General features: G+C 39.2%; 1 protein-coding gene across 3 annotated transcripts in view; it reads right to left on the bottom strand.

Moving 5' to 3' along the window:
- rasa3 (RAS p21 protein activator 3) overlaps positions 1 to 22,242 on the bottom strand; it is a 38,396-nt gene that overhangs the window by 6,000 nt on the left and 10,154 nt on the right. Inside the window, exons 2-19 of one of the 3 annotated variants that reach the window (XM_086026242.1) lie at positions 20,323 to 20,440; positions 17,792 to 17,895; positions 16,650 to 16,744; positions 13,563 to 13,639; positions 7,921 to 8,001; positions 7,139 to 7,211; positions 5,075 to 5,148; positions 4,888 to 4,992; positions 3,624 to 3,780; positions 3,402 to 3,550; positions 2,573 to 2,687; positions 2,409 to 2,483; positions 2,202 to 2,325; positions 1,628 to 1,734; positions 1,433 to 1,510; positions 1,251 to 1,328; positions 895 to 968; positions 108 to 167 (exon numbers count right to left, since the gene is read on the bottom strand). In XM_086026242.1, coding sequence (XP_085882368.1) covers positions 108 to 167; positions 895 to 968; positions 1,251 to 1,328; positions 1,433 to 1,510; positions 1,628 to 1,734; positions 2,202 to 2,325; positions 2,409 to 2,483; positions 2,573 to 2,687; positions 3,402 to 3,550; positions 3,624 to 3,780; positions 4,888 to 4,992; positions 5,075 to 5,148; positions 7,139 to 7,211; positions 7,921 to 8,001; positions 13,563 to 13,639; positions 16,650 to 16,744; positions 17,792 to 17,895; positions 20,323 to 20,440 — 1,744 coding nt within the window. The remainder of the gene's footprint in view (positions 1 to 107; positions 168 to 894; positions 969 to 1,250; positions 1,329 to 1,432; positions 1,511 to 1,627; positions 1,735 to 2,201; positions 2,326 to 2,408; positions 2,484 to 2,572; positions 2,688 to 3,401; positions 3,551 to 3,623; positions 3,781 to 4,887; positions 4,993 to 5,074; positions 5,149 to 7,138; positions 7,212 to 7,920; positions 8,002 to 13,562; positions 13,640 to 16,649; positions 16,745 to 17,791; positions 17,896 to 20,322; positions 20,441 to 22,242) is intronic. The other 2 variants (XM_086026243.1, XM_086026244.1) reach the window with 2 other exon arrangements.

Here is a 22,242-nt window from a genome sequence, read left to right as displayed (position 1 = left end):
ACCAAGTGCAGCAGCTTCTAACTGTGACACGGGAGAGGAGGTGGACCACTTGAGGAGGGTTTACAGTGCACACACGAGGGGTCACAAGGGCAAAGAGAAGCTCTTACCTGCCCTTGGTGCCTTTTGACCCCTTCCCATCAACCCTCTTTATTGTGACTTTTACACTTCTGCTCCCGGTAGCAGAAACACAAGAGGGTGGGGATGTTGGTGAGTGAGACAGGAAACTAACTTTCCTTTGAAGCCTCATTAAAAAGTAGCATTAAAGCGGAAGTCAAGCCAAACACATTTTTTTGTAATTGAAACATTGACACTCTGATTAATATTGCATTTGTGGAATATGAGTTAAGCAGCAAAATCTACCCGTTTTTAGCCATCTCTGGGGTGCGGTCATTTTGTCCCTTCTGTCGACTGAAAATAACATCACAGATGCTCAGGTAATGACCAATCACGGCTCAGCTTCAGAAAACAGGTGAGCCGTGATTACCTGTTACGTTAGCTGCGCCCTGAGCAACTGTGATGTCACTTTCAGACAGAAGGGACAAAATGGCCGCCCCTAGAGATGGCTAAAAACAGGTATATTAACTCTTATTCCACAAACGCAATAGCTATTAGAATGCCTTGTTTCAACTATTGGGCCTGCATGGAACATATTCTTGAAAAAATATATGTTTGGGTTGACTTTCCTTCTTTAAAGTAACAGCGTATGCTGTGTAAAAAAGGACTCAGTTCATAGTGTTAAAAATGTTCATTTTAGCTTGGGCACAGATGCAATTCAAATATTGGACCTCTTCAGGAATGGAAAGGTCAACAATAATTGTTAAAACAGCAGTGAAATGGTACACACTGAAAAATATGACATGTTAGTATCACGTTAAAAACATAAAGGTAACACACCCCTCTTTGAGCATGATCGGTGTTTCAATACTTTTCTGATCCCACTTCCCTGAAGTCGATATGAGGTCCAGAAACTGTGGAATGATAACAAGCGTCACCAACATTTCTTATCTGTAAATGCTAAATATAAATAGGGTCAATTTTTTATGTTGCCAAGAATCGTGGGACACCAGATTTTAAAAAAAATAAAAAATTAGAAAGGAAAAGGGAAAAAAAAAAGTGAAGTCCTGTAAAAATGGATGCTTTTAAAGCTTTGCTACACATAGCTCATTCTATTTTCACAACATCAATTATACATTGTATTGAGAAAAAAGATTTACTGGGTGTCGGAAAAAGGAAAAAATGCCAAGACTCACATTCTTCACAGCATCGGCATACTTCTGCTCATTGAAGTAGTCATAAAATGCTGCCATGTAAGCCTCCTTGAAATTGGCCTCAAAGAAAGTAAAGAGGGATAGTGGAGAGAAAGAGATCATACAACGTAGTTGGGATTGAACTATTGAGAAATATAAATAACATTTTGATTCGAGATACTCACAGATTTTGACGTGGCGAGACTTCCTAACGTCTGGATGGTCTTGGAGATGAGGGTAAGCGTTCTAGAGGTGGCGGGATCCTGCACAGGAAAATAAGAAAGATGATACAATGAAGAAGACATAATCAACAGTATACGACAAATGGCAACACAGTTTGCACGTGAGATGTGTGAAAACCGGCGGTAAATCCAACTGACCGGATGGTGAGGCCGTAACTGAAAGAGATTGGGCGATAGGATGGCTGGAGCAAAGAAACGCAGGAAGATGAAACTGCTCACTGCTGTGTATCGGACATCTTGGTCCACTGGGGGATAGAAAAAAAAAAGTACTCATGTTTGTATGACATGACACATTTCATACTGTGTATTTACTAGTCACTACATTAGGTACACTTGTTCAATCAAATGAGCTCCAACACTAAATGAGGAATTCAGCCTTTCCAATGAAACATATTAAAGGTAAAATAGACAATATTATTTATAGTCCCACTTTCAGTTCTCTGTTGCAATATTTACCTCCGTAAATACAGTAGCTTGCGCAATTTTGAGGCCGGTTAATTTGTACTCTTGTGGCTGCAGAAGCGTACTGCCGCCACATGGAGGCAGCAGAGTATAGAACACAAGATACAGTATACAGCCAATACTCATAGAAAGATGGGTATGACATAAGGCAACATGTAATTCGGAGTGAATTGCAAAACATGGCCTTGAAAACATCATGCTATTTATTGCCTATTTATCTCCTGCGTTAGTCACATATGGGTTGCGTTACCTTGGAAACGCGTGGCGGCAGACTCTCGTAGTGAGAAGAAGATGTCACACATAACAGTGGGGCAGCGGACGCCAGAGGTGGTGATAACGTGAAAGATACGGTCCACGTAGTGGCGAAGGTTTTCCTGCGGTGGGAAGGTAAGTCAGATATGTCTGATAACAGCAGCCGCATGCCAGCACACACAGCTACGCACGATCATTTTCTCACCCTATTTGTCTCTAGGCTTTCCGATTCCTTGCGCTTAACTGGGTCAATTTCACAGGGCTTGTGTTCTGTGCAGATCTGTGAAGAGATTAAATCAAGAACACTTTCATACTTGTATACTATATACTAAGTTATTTAAGATGGAAGTAGAACATGTGACTTCCAACCTCATCTATGATTGGCTTCAGTGTGACTTGCAGATAGTGCATCCCTGCCAGTTTCATGGTCTCGTCAATGCATTTGGACGTGAGCGAGTTTCCCCGAAAAATGGTGTTTGGATCCCTACATTGGAAGGCAGATTAGCCAAATTAGCAAAAACACACTCCAACATCAAGTTTGGATATTCATACAGTGCTTGACAAATTCATTAGAGCACCACTTATTTGTCTCAGGGACCATCCAGTATCAAGTGAAACTAAGTGCTTTAATAAAAAAAAAAATACATTGATTAATGAAACCATTTTGAACAGGAAAAAAGAATTTCAACATAAATGAACCTTTTTACTCAGATTCACCAATCAGTCTTGCTCAAGCAAACATGGGTAATTTAATCAACAAATAATATTGTGATATAATATTTTGAATAAAAAAAAACATTAAATTGAGTTACAAGCTTTTAGATGCAGTTATATGTTAACATTTTAGAAACATTACAAAATGGGTCATTTCAATGCTATTAATTGAGGTTAACTAAACTTACACTGGGCGATGGTCTAATAAAATTGTTAAGCACTGTACATTTTCATGATGTCATTTCTTTTAGCAAATTGAATTAGTCATTCGCATCTTGCGAAGCGCAAGATCCAATAACAGCTTTGATCTTAATTTAAAATTACTATAATATACTACACCGAGCTATCTTATGGTGAGTACAATCAAATCAAATATTGGAATATGTCTCCTGCAGACAATTTAACACATTACAATGCATATCTCTTTCCAATGATTATTGCATCTCCCCCTCTTCAAAAAAAACCATTATTATAAGACACTTACTGCGTACGGTTAACTTCAGCGTGTGCAATGGCGCTGATGAAAGGCACAATCTTGCCATAGTGGAGGAAGAGACGCACCAGCGGAATTGCGGCTTCTTGCTTCTCTCGACACACCTCCCCCAGAATGTTAGCAGTGGACGCCGAAACAGGCTTCACAGGGGCAAAACAAGGTCAACGTGTGACTTGCAACACATGGCCACTGAAGATTCACTCACTCACACACCTGAACGTTAGCCGAGTACAGCAGCAAATCTCTGAGCGGGGTGTAGTGCTCCGAGGGGAAGACATGGTCCTCGGTGTAAACAATGTTCAGGCGCAGAGATCCGAGCTCTTCTACCTTGACAGACTTTCCTCCATTTTCCCTGGGCTGAAGATAGTACCTGAGAAGAGACTTCATGTCAATGACAACGGCTTATTTAACTTTTTAAAATAAGCTGATTAACTTTAAAGAGGAAATTAGCACAAACATATTTTTTTCGAGTGTTGTTGCCAGCAGGCCCGCTAGATGACACACGGCATTCTGATTAATATTGCGTTTGTGGAACATGAGTTAAGCAGCAAAATCCACCTCTTTTTAGCCATCTCAGGGGTGGCCATTTTGTCACTTCTGTCGACTGACATCACAACTGCTCACGGCTCAGGTAACGTCCAATCACGGCTCAGCTTCAGAAAACAGGTGAGCTGTGATTGGTCGTTACTTGAGCCCTGAGCAACTGTGATGCAACTTTCAGTCGACAGAAGTGACAAAATGGCCACCCCCAGAGATGGCTAAAAACGGGTGCATTAACTCACATGCCACAAATGCAATATTTATCAGAATGCCTTACTAGTGGGTTTGCATAGAACATATTCTTGAAAAAAAATATGTTTGGGTTGACTTCATCTTTAAGGACAGCTGCAGAATTGTATAAGCAATATTTGCTCCTATTAAACAAGATAAATAAGGTAACCAATACACAGTATCAGAAACATCTCAGTATGGTGCGGTGAAGTTTAGTAGTTTGGTGCTACACATGTCTTACTTCCAGCACAGTGAATGCCTTTGTGAACGTGAAAAAGTAACAAAAGTCCATTTATGTTAATGCATTTTACATGTGGTAAATTGCATTTCATATTAAGCAAAAAGTATCATTTATCTTGCCTGGCTGGGAGCTCAGCACCCCTAAACAGCTGATCCTAGAATCGCCCCTAAAAAATGTTCTTTACAATAATATGTTTTGTGTGCCTCCACTAGTCTAAACACAGCATTCTCATTAATATTGAGTTTGTGAAATATGAGTTAAGCGGTAAAATCCATCCTTTGTCCATCTTAGGGGGCGGCCATTTTGCCACTTGCTGTCAACTGAAAATGACATTGACTTACCCTTTAAATGTAAAATTTCTCCAATTTTAATAGCAGTCTAAGAACACAGTCCTTAGCTAAAAAGACCCAAAAGAGACGCAAAAAAATTGGTCAGTCTAACTGGTGCGGGACACATTGCACCTACCATGCATCGTGGACTCCAAATTGACCCAAGACTCTGAGGGGAACCCGCACTCCTCCCAGGAACTCATCACCAAACTTCAAGTTGCTGGCATTCCACAGGTCCACCCTGGACACAAACCAGAGGCCACTGTTCGAAGACACAGACTCATCTGATTGTAGTGCCACTTTGCAAAGCTGCTTTCACTTACCTCAAAGCCAGTTTGTCCACATCTTCCTCTTCAACATCAAACTGTCTCTTTGTGTAGCTTAAGGGTCGTGTCACCTAAAAGGAGAGGAATCATTAAATAGGAAGGCGGGGGGTGGGTGATTATGTAAACACCAAACTCATCAAATCATGTGAACTAGGGCAGAGTCTTGCTGGAACAAAACGGGTCTTCCCCAATCTTAAATTGGAATCCTAGATTGAGACTCAGGCATGCATCCCAATACTATTATCCGTACCGTGTAATAGCGCATCTGTTTACTGTGCAAATTTCAAGAGCCCAGACATTTATGAGTCAGAGTGTTTAGCTTGTCTGCATCAATCACACTCTTGTCCTGTTGGCCTGCAGTAGCAGAAAACGAAGAGGGAGGAGCCACACACGGCGATGGGGGTCAACAGGGCCACTGACAACTATCTGACTACATTTTCAAATGTGGACAGAGTACAGTTTAGACCTTTTTACTTGAGACGCTTCACGCATAAAAAATTGTAGAATTTCATACAAAATACAGTAACAGACAGACATACTTTTTAGGTTATTTGAAACTTTTTGATTACTACTACAAACTGATTACTGTGATGAAAATACTCTGATCTAATAACAACTCTTTCAAAATTATTCATAAAATTAAATTATTATTATCAAATACAGCATTTGTATCAACATATAGTGGTTCCAGGACAGGATGTTTGTGGCGTGCGTGACAGATAGCACAGTAACACTAATGTTATTAAACAATCACCCAGTTCAAACATATCCACAAAATTTCTGTTATGGAATGCTCAGAAGATGGATGTGTTTGAAAGTAGATCAAGGGCATTAAAGTATACAGCCTCCTGATATCACTCCTTGGTGCAGACGCACATACGCGCACACACACCCACATATATTGTACAAATGTACATACGGTACATACATTGCTATAGATATAGATAGATAGGTAGACACTCCGTTCACGTTCGCAACTTTAATGCTATACAACTGAATGAATAAGCAGAATGGAAGTGATTCCTCTGCAGAGGACGTGTAAGTGATGCAGTTGAGAGAAAATCACATCAAACCAAATGAATTTAATTTAATAACGGTCAGGAAATTTCAGCAGGTACTCATTCATATAGTTCTGTGAAGTCCCGAGAAGAAGAGTTTCGTTAGAAGAAATGACAAGACCACTGCGGATGGACTGTCAATCATCTTAAAAAGTTATCGGGGCCACATTCATTGACTGCATCTGCATTCATATCTCTCTGCAGCCAGGCTCCAAAATGTAGATAGAGCAGTGCTTCCTTAAAGCGGAAGTCAACCCAAACATATTTTTTTCAAGAATATGTTCCCAGCAGGTCCACTAGTTGAAACACGGCATTCTGATTAATTTTGTGTTTGTGGAATATAAGTTAAGCAGCAAAATGCACTCGTTTAGCTCTGGGGGTGGCCATTTTGTCTTCTGTCGACTGAAATTGACATCACAACTGCTCACAACGACCAATCATGGATAAGATTCAGAAAACAGGTCAGCCTGTTCTGGCCGCCCCCAGGGGTGGCTAAAAACGAGTGGATTAACACTTATTCCACAAAGGCAATATTTATCAGAATGCCCTGTTTCAATTAATGGGCTTGCATAGAAGATATTCTTTTAAGAGAAAGTCAATTTCTTGACTTCCTCTTTGAAGAGAAAGTCAATCCCACCATTTTCTTTACAATATTATGTTCTATGTAGCTTCATAAAGCAGGTGAGCCGTGATTGGTCATTACCTGAACCCTGAGCAACTGGGATGTCATTTCCAGTCGACAGAAAGTGACAAAATGGCTGCCCCCTTAGATGGATAAAAAACGGTGGATTTTGCTGCTTAACTCATGTACCACAAACACACTAATAATCAGAATGCCGTGTTTCAACTAGTGGAGGCACATAGAATAACATTTGGGTTGACTTCCCCTTTAACACTTCCCTCTAAGAGAGACAGACTCAACAATGACATGCTAAGGTTTAGTTTTGTGTGTATGCTAACGGACCGCTGAATTATCAAGAAGAGACATATTAACCAACTTTACCTCAAAATAGAAAACTTCATCAAACTGTGGATTATTGGTTTTCCTCTTCACCTTCGTCTTCTTTGCTTCTGACCTGAAGATAGCAGAAATACAGCAGAAACCAGTCATTAACTTTAGAACACTGTGGTTCGCAGAGCAGACTTTACTCCTGTCATTTACATGTTATGTTGCTGTTTTGCATGTTATACTGGCTGATTTACAGGCAACCCCAGCCATCACCACCCTCCCAAATCGCAGCTTTGCGGTCCTTCTATTTTGCAGAATTTTTTTTTGTCCAGTTTATAACTCTGTTTTGTTCTGTCTCCTGTTTATTTTGAGTGTAATTACACTATCAAACTAGTTCAAACAAATTAGATGGCAGCCATACTATTTTGTTTAACTCTGTGCATTTGAAAGAAGAATGAAAACAGGAAGTATTTCAGTTTAGCTACGTTTTGCTGGAGATTGTTGAGGGTGAAATCCTCTTCAATCCTGCTTTTTACACCTACAGAAAGTGACAGGTAGGTTAATTTTATAACGTACATCTTTGGGCAGGATTATTGATGTAGTTTCATTATTTTTTGTTACCCATTCCTCCTGCTCTCTCTCTCTCAACACATTCTGTGTGTCTAAATGTGTTCATATTATTTGAAAAGTATGTTTAAAGTCCTTGACTCTAATCAGAAATGACTTTGTACTGCATTCAATTATATTCCTCAAAACCTGAACTACATGGTAGCATGGACATGTAAAATGATACGAATCATACCAGAGACGTTTGTGTGGACTGTGTACGGTCTAACCTGGAAGGACCAAGTAATGAGACAGCAGCATAAGGGTCACACTGGCCATTGACGATTGGTAGACCTTGGCACTCCAGCACCCTGTAGGGACGCAAACGAGAGATGTTTTTCTTTTTGAATAAACACACCTATCGCTACACAAACACATACATTCCTTTCACATGTTTACAGTCATGATTATTACACTCCATGATTAAAAAAATTGTCATAATCGTAAAAAACGATTATCAATGTGCATTTATATCCAATGCACTCTGTTTGTTTACACAAAGAAATCATCCTTGAATTTATACATTTGCTAATAACTGATTTGATCAATTTTGTTTGGTCCAAAAGGAACTTCCATAGTTTGTCAAAGAAATGTATTTGCCTTTGTATTTTTTACGTTAAAACATTTTCCTGTTTCGAACAAAAATATAAATGATCGACTGAATAATCGTGATTTAAATCATCACCAAAATAATCGTGATTACATTTTTTTTTCATAATTGAGCAGCCCTATGCATGGCTGCCTTTGGAGACCAGTTTTGTCCAAAAAATTCCACTGTACTGAACAAAATAAATCTAAATCAGAATATACAATACATACACAAAAAATGATGTGATATGTTTCTTATACAGCGAAAATTTTACAGGCAGAATGCCGAAAAGTCTAATATTCTCTGGGGACTATTAAACCGCTGTTAAATTGTCATTTACCACTTAAGTAGTGGACTAATGCGAGAGGTTCGCAAGCACTGTCAAACCAGTGAAAAATGACACCCGGACCAGCAGCTCAGAAAAGCTATTCGCTCCCCCTCATCTACCCTCATGGATAAAACCACAGCTCCCAGCGAGTGTCAGCGTTTGTGTCTGAGCAGGACAAGAGAGTAGGGTAGAAATGTGAGCACTCAAAGGCAAGTTGTTTTTCAGAGGAAATGTTAGTGACCGTAAAGCTTAGTGGGAGGTGAGAAACAAGACTCGTGTGGGATGTTTTGTGTGTGTGTGTGGCCAGGAGAAGCCGCTGATAAGTTGATGATACATGAGCGGGGAGTTTATTTAGTTACCCCCAACCCCACCCGCTGCATTCACCTCCCTGCACCCTGACCCTCGTCTGTAGGGTTTAACTGAGCTGAAAAGTGGTCAAATGTTTATTCAAAATACCTCAAAATAACTATGTGAGCAATGTATTTAAAAAATGTTGGGGTCTTGCAATATTTTCATAATGTTTGTAATTGGGTGCAATTGCATTGCGTCATGCTCAAAGTTTTTCTATTTATAATTATAGAACCAAAATGCAAAAACAAATGAAAAAAATACAGCATCGTCAATTCCACAAAAGAAGACAATGTTTAAGGACATATTTCAGTTGTTTCAGTTGTAATATTTCACATTAATGATGTTTTAATCAGTCTGTCTCACCGTGAAATTAAAGCAATATATCAGTGCATTCAGATGTACTTATTATTCATTTCAAAGGAAATCACTGACACAGGAGTCACTGGCAACGATTTTGATGGCTGCTCCTCAGTTTGTTTTATAGTCAACATTTTCAGAAAGGCTGACTACTGCAAGGCACGTGTCGGGTTATTACCACAGACACTGGCATGATATAAAAGTGTTTTTAAAACTATCCTCCCAGAATATTAGAACAGTGAAGCCAGTTCCTTTATTTTTGCTGCCAATTGAAAACATTTGAGGTTGACATTGCAAGATGAAAATGAGATGAGAGGTCAATAGTTCCGCTTTTATTTCTAGGTAGGTAGCTTTACAGCAGCATCTGATACACAATTGAAGGAAAAATGAGAAATTACACTAAAATGGACTGAATCAAATAGACTTGAATAATTAGTTACAAATCCTTTTGCTAGCAATAACTTCACCCAGTCTGTCACCCATTGACATCACCTAATGTTTTCATTCTTTTTCTTAAGGATGCTTTCCCAGGATTTTACCGCTGCCTTTCAGTTGTATTTTGTTTTGGACATTTACACCCTTGCCTGGAGTCTCCTCTTTAGGTAACATGCTCCATAGGGTTCATGGCTTACATGTGGGGCTTGACAAAGCCCGTCACTAAAACCACTTCTTTCCACTAATGAAATTGTTTCTTTTTTGTAAGGCAAAATGTTTCTGTAGACTTCTGAGTTTATTTTACTGCTTTTTTTACTGTTACATCAATAAAGGGCCTGTTCCAGAAACAGCCCCGCAACCTCGAGCTACGTCATTACCTACACGGAGTTTCATCGATAAGCTTGTATGTTGGAGATCATGAGCAGATCCTTCCTTTCTTGGAGCTTTCCATGACTCTGGTAAATGCTAACTTTGTCTCATCAGTCCATAAATCCCAATCTTTTAAAATGGTCATAGCTGTACTTTACGGGAACATTCCAGACTCTCTATCCTATTTTTATCAGTACAGTACAGTAATGGTTTTCTGCTAGCCTCTGTGCATTTGTTCATGAAGTATTCTGAAAACTATAGATCAACTGCGATAAATGTATTCCTGCCTTTTGGAGGCTACAGACAGTTTTTGGGGGTCTTATTTTCACCCATTAGTTGTCTGTTAGTTATAGGGCTCTTCGATTATGAAAAAAATTAGAATCATTTTATTGTGGTAATAATTGAAATGACGATTATTCAACCGATCATTTATTTTTGATACAAAACAAAAAAATGTTTAAACATAAAAAATATAAAAGCAAATACATTTCTTTGACTCACTATAATTATGTAAGTTCTTTTGAGACCAAACAAAATTTTATAGGATTAGTTATTATAAGATTTAAAAAAAAAAAAAAAGTGCAAATGTACAAATTCAAGTATGATTTCCTTGTGTAAGCAAACATAATGCATTGGATATAAATGCATATTAATAATCGTTTTTTTTACGATTATGCCAAATTTGTTATTGTGGAATGTAATAATCATAATTGTAATTGAATTTCAATTAATTACATAGCCCTAGTTACTTATTACACTAGTGATTTCTTCTTTCAGAACATTACAAATGATTGTCACAATTGCTTGTTTTTCATCCAAAGGTCAATGGTTATCATGTTGGTTAGACCTCCAACTAGTAGATAAATGGAGTCTTCAGGGGCCAAACCAGAGCTTTTCAGTGGCACATTTTACTGGAAACTAGCAAGGTATTACCAAATATATTGATTCTATTAGTACTTGACAAATGTAGAAAGTACAGTGTTGGTCTTCGGCATCTATCTTGGCGATCTGTCTAAATCGGTCCTGCTCCCAGATGACATCATGCTGTAACGGGATTAGCACCCACACAGGACGAGACACCCGGCAGGACGAATCACTTCCTGTGTGTCACGGTGATGCACTACTAGTCACACAGCCTGATGAATTACACAGCAAATTGCGGCACATCGCTCAACAAACACACGCACACACACACACACACACACACACACGCACACCAACACACAGAGGGATTCCTAATAAAGAAGAAGGGCTGGGTTAAGCATCTCTAATGCCAGCGCACTTCCTGTCCAATAAGCTTGTTTATGTAACCCCTGCTTGGCCTACTATCCGGCCCCCCTCTCAACGCTGCACTGAGTTCTGACATGCCGCTCAGACTGCCAGGCAGACACATTTGTTTAAGTTCATGCAGCTCGTTTTTATGGTAATGCGCTTGTTTTCGGCGCCCCCAAATCCTGTCAAAAACAATTCCACTCCAGCAGCAGGATAATGAATTAGAGATCGCTCCAAACTGATGCAAAAATAGTGTGTCACAAGCTAAGCGGTATGGCAGATGAAGGATGAGCTACAACCAAAGCTGATCTATGGTTAATAGATAACATTTTAAACTAGAATGACAATCAGTAACATTTCTTATTACATTCTGAACCAAATGAAAACAATGCCTGAATATGAATTATCGATTAAGGCGAATCTACAATATTAGTACGGTAAATGAGAAATTAAGGAAAAAGAACATTTCAGTAGCCCAATTTTGAAATATATGATAATGTGAGGTATGCACCTTAATTAATTGTACAGTATTTTCCTTGGCCTCTGCCCCACAAGGTTTTGTGGGAACATATACAATATTTCTTGTGTTATTGTGTGCCGGCTAAAAAACTAAGAAAGAAAAAAGCATACATGAAAACTGTACCCTTGGCTGACGTAGTTATCTAAATACAGGAGAATTGATCAAGAAACAGAAAATGTTGTTGTTTTTCCTAAAAAATCTAGTAAAAAAGAAACAACTGGTTAAAAAAAAACACCAACTTATTCTTATGTTTTTTAAAACATAAGATTATTTGATAAACTCATTGTATGATTCTAGTCAAAGCTGTCGAGTGCATTTTTTTTTTTTTTTTAGCTTAATGTAAAACAGATTTTCCAAGTTTCAAACACACAGTGGAACACAAATATTTGCCACTCTTGGAACAAACACTAAATCTATGGCTGGGATCAAATGTCAAGAGATCACTCTGGAGCGATTTCTTTGAATGAGTAGCAAATGTAAGCGTTAGTAGGACTCAGCCCTGCCAGTCATCCACGCGTCTTTCTCAAAGAACTAAATAAGATGACCTTGTGCTCTTGGCTCTAAGCACCTTAGCCACAGTGTGTGGGAGCGCAGCCATGCTGGATCATCATCAGACTTGTACTACTTCCTACAGAGGAGGAATTGGAACTCACACAGACCAACAAACACATCAATTCCGATATTAATCATCACGGAATATCGTTCCTTGCTCACTTAGGCCGCAAATAGCAAAATACTGTATGAACGGCGTCTGTAGTTCACGTTCTCAATTCTGTTTACACTTGACTAAATGAAGCAATTAGGTAAAATAATTCATTTTTATTGGTTTCCATCATAGACCAAATTCATGGAAATCTGTTTTGTTAATCAGGTATTGTTATCACAGATAACAACATGTAAATGCCGGCAAAAATATAACCTCCTGCCTTGTGCTTTGAGCTTGGTGAGGATAACAAGGTCATAACGGCTAAACAAACTTTAGCACAGCTCAAAACTCTCCCCGGTTCAAACCTGTTTCCCCGGCAACCAATTGTCAACTTTGGAAGTGGAATAGGTCATGTAACGGGAGTGATGAAAAACATCAGTAAGCATTCATACTTTATAAAGCCCCAGCACAGTGGTCAAAATTTACGCAAGAATGTTTACTAGAGGAAGCGGGAGAAAAAATGCAAAGGGATCAGACATTGTCAGCAGGACGTGCCGTCATCTGGGATGGCATGGGTGGACTACTTTTTATGCCAATCCATCCATTAGCAAATTCAGTGCGGAATAAAGTCAAGGCTGGCTGTCCTCAAGCTAAACCACAGGTGACAACAGCTAACAGGAAGTGGTGGGAAGTCTTACCTCGCAATCTTGATTTGTTACAAAACTGGGCGTGTGGATGCACATCTTGCAGGTTGACACTGTCTTTCTAGTAAATACCGCCTCAATGTTAAACTTGTGTAACACTAGACATGTCAAACTAGAATGGGAGGCTAATTCAGTAGAGCACAGACCTTTGCCATGCTTGAACAGTTAGCAAAAGTGAAAGATAAGAGTCAAGGATTTCCATCCTTTCATATGTATGTAAAATTGATGCACAGGATTATACAATATGAGCCTTTGTGTTTGTCCGATGTAATAACAACATAGTGCATGCGCAGAGCCTTACCGTGTGGCTAGTTTGTGGTTGATGACTCCACTGTCTGTGATGACTTCACTCAGACGAAGCTCCAGGTGCACTTTTCCCTACAAAAAAATGCACAAAAAATGTACATTAGTTTCAGCGAATGTTAGCATTTCCAAAGAGGAACTGCTCACACAATCCAAGAATCGTTTAATGTAATTTGAAGTGCATTTTTTTTTCAGAAATATGTTCCCAGTAGGCCAACTAGTTGAAACAAGGCATTCTGATTAATATTACATTTGTGGAATATGAGTTAAGCAGCAAATTTCACCCATTTTTAGCCATCTCATTTTCAACTGAAAATGAAAATGACATCACAACTACTCAAGGCTCAGGTAACGACCAATCACGGCGCAGCTTCAGAAAACAGGTCAGCCGTGATTGGTCGTTACCTGAGCCCAGAGCAGTGACAAAAAAAGTGACAAAATGGCCGCCCCCTGAGATGGCTAAAAATGGGTGGATTTTGCTGCTTAACTCATATTCCACAAACACAACATTAATCAGAATGCCTTGTTTCAACTAGTGGCTTGCATAGAACATATTTTTGAAAACAATATGTTTGGGTTGACTTCCCCTTTAGTATAATAAACCAAAACATTTAATAAATTCAGTATGGTCTACTTGAAAATGGTATTTTCATATTTGCCTCAGGAACAGTATCAATCATGCACTCCTAATAAATTAGCTAATGGAATTATGAAGGGGATTTCTGAGCCAAATTGGTTTCAATACTCTATTATATAGTTACAAAGAGTCATGTAATCCATTGCTATGATTGCAATCAGCTTATTCAACATGAGTTTTAATGAAAAGCATCACGTCCGGCTTTTACGCAGTTGGACCAAAAAACATCTTATGATGGCACATTTAATGATGATATTTCCGGGCCTACAGTGGAATCCACTTTGTTCCATAGACTACGTGTGAGATAAGTTGCTGTATGAAAATCGATTACAGATAAAACACGGCCTTCCTTCATAAATGAATCACACTAAACAAAAACACGAACATGAATAGTGGCATTCCTCCACTGAGAGAAAATAGTCATGCTGAAGTTATTTTTATTCTGAAGTGATTGGATTAATGAAATAATGACAGCGTTGTACAGATTGTTGTTGTTGTCTAGAAAAGCTCTGTTAATTAACAGCATCAGTATGCAAACTCAGAGGCGTCACACTCTATCTGACTGATTTGAGCAAAGGGAGCAAAACATGGACGCGCGGAGCCAACAATGTGTCCTCTATTGAAAAGAGAAGAGAGACACTATCTTCCGACTTCATTTGATCCATCTCACTCGCTTTCTCTGTTTAACTCCCATTCTCATCACACATCCTTCCGCCCGACGCCGCCTTGGATGAATGTGTCTCTGTTTCAGAGCGCCGCTCCAGGGCGACACACACCCATCTGTCTGCAGATGTTACCATTCACTGTGTTTCGGATCCTGTGTGAGAGCATCTGTGAGGAACTACTGGGGTGTGTATGTGTGGCTGTGTGTTTACTCCTGACTGTGCATACATCTGTGTGGGTGAGCCAGACGGCTGAATAGTGAATAGTGGAACAGTAATGCATGTGGGACAAATGGAGAGATCAACCACTGGAAGACAAATCCTGAAAAACAACTTCAGGCCAGCAAAATATCTAGAATGTCACATAGTGCAGGCCTCCACTCAAGCCCCCCAAAAATCCTATTCATTGTAAACTGGCATATGGGTGTATAAACAAATGAACCAAGGGGAAGTCAAACCAAAAACATCCTTTACAAAAATATGGTCTATGAGCCTCCACCAGTCAAAACCCGGCATTGTGATTATTATTGCGTTTGTGGAAAATGAATTAAACAGCCATATTCACCCATTTATGTCCATCACAGGAGGCGTCCATTTTGTCACTTTCTGTGTGACTGTTTGTGCAGGGCTCAGGTATCGACGAATCACGACTCACCTGTTTTCTGAAGCTGAGCCATGATTGGTCGTTAGCTGAGCCCTTAGCAACTGTGATGTCATTTTCAGTGGACAGAAGTGACAAAATGGCCGCCCCCTGAGATGGCTAAAAACGGGTGGATTTTGGTGCTTAACTCATATTCCACAAACGCAATCTTAACCAGAATGCCGTGTTTTGACTAGTGGAGGCGCATGGAACATGTTAGTCTAAAGAAAATTTTGGGGTTGACTTCCGCTTTAACTTTGATCATAAATGATGAATGTGTAATGCTAAGCTGATTTGTGACATATTGGAGCCTCAAGCATAATTAAAGGCAGCAGTTTGTAAGAACCTTAATGGGCTGGATGATCATCACTTTTTTTTTTAATTATGATTTAAATAACTTAAAAAGGTCAACAAGTAAATGATCAAAGCACGAAAAAAAACTTTTTTAGCCCACATCTTAAATATTGTCCATGAAGAGTACTGATGAGAAACGATAGTAAAGTTGAACCCTGTCGTGCAGGTCAGTCTTTCCTCAGTCTGTCTGTTTGTTGCTCAACAATGAGTCACAGGCCGGACGTTTCTGCTCAGCTACACTGATGGCTTACCACCGTATCACAAAGAAGCATGTCCCTAGTCTTGATATCTGACAGGGACAGACTGATTTACTGTAATTGTACTTCAATTGCAACAGAAAGCTTTGGACCATAGCGGATTGCTATTCAATTCAATTCAATCTCACAACCAAACGTTTTGTGTTTCAACTATGAACATTAGCACACTTTTTTTTTTTTAATGGATGCAAACACATCGACCAGCTAGCTCGATTTTCTTTAGAATGTGAGAGCTAAGGCCAAGCTACAATTTTAAACTTTTAAGAGACACGGAAATGAAAAGATCACAAGAAGTAAAAGGTGCATTGGGACCGTAACTAAAACGGGCCATATTATCTGATGACAGAGCAAGAACAAATATTTAATTTGTCACTCAATGCCACTGGTACTCCGTTGTCCCAAACACTAATGAAATAGAGTATTAAGCATTGTAACATGTTTAAAATGGCTATACTTACAAAAGGGAGCAGATAAGATTAGGGGAGAGCTATTTAAAGAGCGTAAGCGTTTGTGCATTCCCTTTGTCTGTACTGACCTGCACCTCTGAGTCAGCGCTGACAGGTTGCAGCTGGAACCAGGTGTCTTTCCCATGATATTTCTGCAAGTCTTCTTTCTTCACCGCAACCTTACCTACGCATATCATTGCGAGTCAGGATGACGAATGAACTCAAAAAGAAAGACATTGTCGACTTTAGAATCTCAAACGATCACAGCTAGTCCGTGTTAAAATTGAGGTTCTGAGATGTTGCACAGGGAAGAGAAAAGGCCTGATAGTAAGTAGACAGACTACTGACATGTGATTATCATCATCATCATCATCATCCTTTATCATCATAATCATGACTGCCAGTCCTAATCATGGCTATGAAATAGTTCCCATTTTCATTTTGAAAATACTGGCAACATATTTTTTGAGTTTTTGACCAAGCAGAAATTCTCCACTCTAAAAACAGTTGGGTTAAAAATAACACAATTTGGGGTAAAAAATGGACCGATCCACAACTTGGGTCAATTTGACCCAAATTTCTTGGTTGTTTTTGCAGAAAACAGCTAAAAAATTGGTACGTTTGTACAAAACAACCCCAAAAAATGGTCTGTTTTGTACAAAACAATGCAGCAAAGTGGGTCAAATTGACCCAATTTGTGAATCAGTCCATTTTTGACCCAAAATGGTGTTATTTTTAACCAAACTGTTTTTAGGGTGTAAAAAACATTTGTTCTTGAGATTTCACTCTCCTGGAAGAAAGAATTTAGAAGACGACCAAGAAGTCTCAACGCTATGCTAAGTTGTAGCATCATACTGTAGAAGAAAAAAAAATAAACATGTTGTTGTTTAACAGTTAATTAAGCTTTAATCATTAAATGGAGAAAACTGTGTTTTGGTTGTAAACTAAAAAAAACACATACACATATTGCAATTGCCGAATGACTGCCTGTAGAAGGTTTGTGGTTGATATTGACAACATGAATGCTGTAGCGCAATTGAAACTTTCCATCCCTTCTGTAGTATTAAACCACAGACACCAGCTGCACTTCCTGACTTTTATCTGACAGTTGTTGATGCATACACCACAGCACACCTTTTGAAAGTGATGTTGCACAACAGTGTGAACGAATTGTAGTAATGATAAATTAGTAAGCACAACTACTTAAATGACAATTTTGCTTTTTACCCACCAATACTTGAGTCCCTCCTGAAGACATCCCTGTCAAAGATGTAGAAGGAGAGATGTCTGAAGCTACGTGGGATCTCACAATAGAAGTCCTCTCCATAGAACGGACTGTCGGAGAAAGGGGACACAAGAAAAAAAAAAAGATAAATGAAGGAAAACCTGAAGGCTAAACCAAATCCTCCACATGCAAGAACATTTGTCCCCTGAGATGCTAATTGCTAGAGGAGGTAAAATTACAGTACAATGGATCAAGATGTAAGAAGAGCCTTAAATAGCACAACAAAATACAAATTATTCACTTGTGATTTCCCAGACAGACAAGTACAACAGATCAGGATTAAACTTGGCAGGACTTCCAAAAAAAATAAAAGAGTTGACACAGATGGATTTTCTTTTCCAAATTGATGATGGTTATTGTATCATGTTCATATAAAAATAACAACCTGATAAAACTAGATCCCCCAAAAAACACAATCTGACAAAACTAGATACAAAATAAAAACCCTACACACAACCTGATAAAACTAGATACAAACCACGCACACACGTACAACAGGATTGCAGGATAGCCAAGAGGGAAGAATGACAGAAAATTACAAAATATTGAGGTGGGTGAAAGCCTCCAATAAAGATAAGGCACCATTGTGAAAAGAGAAATAATTCTTGTTCAAATGATCAGCCAGAGATGATTATTCATTTATTCATAATGCTTCTGTTAATCATTGAGACCAGTTGCAACGGCGGTCAAGGGAATACACTAGGCCTTGGCCAACGGCCACGGAGGAACGCACCCTCCCACCGGGGAGCCGACAACACATCCGGCGAGTGCTGACTGACAAGTGGAACTGCTTTCGTGCAGTGTTGCATATGATTGGATTGAGCTCTTTGTTGACATGTCTGTCAGTCAAGCGCGGCAAAAGTTACCAGGCTGCCAGCTTGCTCTCAATGAAACACTTTCGCCTAAATCATCCACCGCTTCTCCTCATAAGGGTCGCGGGCGTGACGGAGCCTATCCCAGCTGTCTTCGGACAGTAGGCGGGGGACACCCCGAATCGGTTGTCAGCCAATCGCAGTCACCTAAATCAGTGTTTTTCAAACTTTTTTGAGTCAAGGCACATTTATTTCATTGAAAAAATCCCGCGGCACACCACCAGATGAAATTGTGAAAAAAAGCTTATTTTAACAATGTAAGTTTTATATTGTTTATATAAGCATTTTTGAACATTGAAGAATGGCGTTATATTATAACGTCTTGAATAGGAATTAAATAAACACAAAGAAAAAAGTATTTTATGATGTTTCTTATTGATACTTACTCAGTGTGAAACATGGGCCTGTTTGGATAAACATGCGTCACTAATTCGCTTGTCTCTAAACAAAGACAATTAGCTACCTGCTGCTGCTGCTGCTACCTTCTGGTATGGAAGAGTACTACAATGTAGTAAAGACATGATTACGCTGCCAGGCGCTTGACCACACAGGCACCCAAATTAGATCATTTCCCACGGCACACCTGACAATACCTTGCGGCACACTGGTAGAGAGTTTCAAAAACACTGACCTAAATGATCACCACGGAAATCTTGGCCATGAGAGTCCATGAGTTGTGCCCGCAGGGTCTCTTTTAACACTTACAGTACTTACCACTCCTACTTAGTTGACAGACATACAGCAATCAGAGGGCACGATTGCCTTCATATAAATTGTTTAAATAAAGGATTCTTAAATATTTAATTCAATTGTGGCCATGGTTTTCCTCCTCTTGTGGAAGAACAAAGCAAGAGGTGTAAAACGTAAGGATATAGAAGGAATCTAGATACGGACCAAGGTTATTGCGGTTAACGGAAACCAACAAATTAAGACTGAAATTGAAAAAACATTCAATAAAGAAATAAAATAAAAATGCATTTATGAAAATTAAAACTTAATGAAACGACACATCTTTCATTTATAAAACTAACTTAAACTATAGTATAGGGAAAATGTCCTTTGTTTTCCTTTTTTTTTTTTTTTTAATCAATATCACACATGATCTTCCGGGTTTCATTTTAAATGAAATGATACCTAGTGACAATTTTTTTTTATTTTGCAAAAAAACTAAAACTGATACTAAAACTAAAAAAATAAATAATAAAACTAGGCAATTAAAAAACGAATAAAAACTAACAAACCTGCTCTAAAAACTAATAAAACTAACTAACTTTTAAAAAAATCCATATGATATAAAAACAAAATATAACGAAAAAAAAAACGAATGGATACAGACATACACCCAAAGGTAATGATGTACTGCATGATATTGTGAATATCCCCGGAGATTGCTATGCTGCGCTGTGATGCACAAACAAACCACGGAACGGAAATTTCAGCTTTGTTGGTTTGAGCAACCTCATGCAAACAAGCTTCCATTCCAAGTGTGGATTGATGTGAATGTTTCTCTCATGTTGGCTGCTGAAAGTTGTGTTTTATTGCAACTTCCTGTCAACACAGACAAAAAAGAACAGGAAACAGAAAGAGGCAGGGTGGCAGGCATACCAGAGCGACTTCTCGACAATTTTCGTTCTGAAGACTTCTTCTTGGTCCAGGTTGACAGTGCAGTAACAGTCCCTCATCCTGTTTGGCCCCGGGTATGGAGGGATGTTTTTAGCTTCCCCTGTGCAGAGAGAGCGAAAAAGAGCGAGGAGAAAGGTGAGTGAGTGCTTATTATTCAGGAACGCTGTGGTAAGCAGCAACAAAGTGTTTACTCAGGCACAATGCTGAAAGTGATTATTTATTAAAGAACAGCGGCAGTAATAGAACACCCTTATGTAAGTGTGTACACCTGTTCCTGTTTTGAATGAAACACACATGTGCAACACACACCTACATTATCATTACATCATCAAATCCCACAACGCGTGTAATGAGATTAGTCGTAGTGCGGCTACTTTTAAACTGTCATGACATGCTCAATGGGCATTTCGTACAATGTGCGAATGCTGTAATTGCGTATCGCGCGTGTGCGTGCGTGCGCGCGCGATGTCTGATCTGTGAATGAACGGAACTGGAGTGGGGCACTTCCTTCATCCTGCCCAAGTCCCCTCCGTCTGTTCCTCAAACATGTGACAGATAGCACTCCCTTTCTCAAGAATGCGGTCCAACCACCCACATTGACACACATGCATGCACACATGTGCGCACACACACAAAAGTAGTGTCCCAGTCCCTCATGAGGAATATATTTTCCTTCCCAAAGCCTCAGATGAATATAAGTCAGTCAGTCCTTCATTGTGTTTGCCTTCACCCAGGAGACCCACACAACTCCGCAGTGTTATTAGTTCAACATGCTTTACTCACATGTGTGCAGCCACATGTGGTCATGTTGTATCACCAGCAATTCAAGCTTTGACGTCTTCATAATAAGAGCACATGTGGTTGTGTGCTGTTAAGGGTCAAGCAAGACTCAAGACTACTACGTCCACCACTATGTTAAAAAAGAAAGGTATTGGGAGTTTAAACTTTTTACATATCGACTTATCAAATCATAGAACCAGATCAGACAAATGAGCGATAAGCAGTTGATCTACTCTGTAGGCGTTTACTGTATTTATACATTACAAACGGGTTGCTGTAAGCAGAGCTATAATACACGGCACTGTTTCTGTGCGCCTGATGGGGGAAGGGGAGAGAGTCGACTTTTGACCCTGAATAATTGGCTGTAAAACAGCAAACAGAGTCTCTCAGTGAAAGGACATGATTTATGAGTCTGTTTATACTCAATAATCAAGACATTTCATCAATTTTGCACTTACAATTGCGTTTCCATGGGGAGTCTTACAAACCATCTTTACTGACACAAACTCGTATTTCGGTGAGTGTATTTACTGCTTCAGTGCACCCAGTGACAGTTTGAAGGATGCGTCTGCGTTTGAGTGTCATCATCATTTAGATGACTAATAACGCAGGTGGAGAAGCAATTGCTTATGCACAATTAAAACTGTTAGGACAAAATGTGTATTAATGTATTCACTTGTCAGTTAAATAACTAAATAACAGTCATTTTTGCAATTATTCAGTAGAGCATGTCGAACCATTCACACGTCCTCTAAAACAATATATCTATATATATATAATGAATTGTTCTTATTTTTTCATTTGATTAATTGAAATTTATGCCCGAGAAGTTCTGACTTTTCAGTTACATTGGGGTCATAGGAACGGAACATTATAGTAAACTGAAGACCAGAAAAAATGATCCATGGAAGGTCTGTGTGGATTTTCTTTGAATGTATCGTACCATTATTTAGACTCTGGAAAGCAAGTACATTAAAACAAGTAATGAGATTGGTTGCTCTTTGGTGTAACTGGGTTTGACTCACGACTACAGTTCAAATCGCCTCAGGGCACTTGTGCTGCCCTATTTTCTCTGGCACTACCTTTTTTGCTCCAATGACTCAATGTCCCATCTTCTGGGAT

This window comes from Filicampus tigris, chromosome 3, assembly GCF_054856515.1.
Source record: "Filicampus tigris isolate MCC_2025a chromosome 3, RoL_Ftig_1.0, whole genome shotgun sequence".
Classification (NCBI taxonomy): domain Eukaryota; kingdom Metazoa; phylum Chordata; class Actinopteri; order Syngnathiformes; family Syngnathidae; genus Filicampus; species Filicampus tigris.
This window is presented reverse-complemented; position numbering and strand designations above follow the sequence as displayed.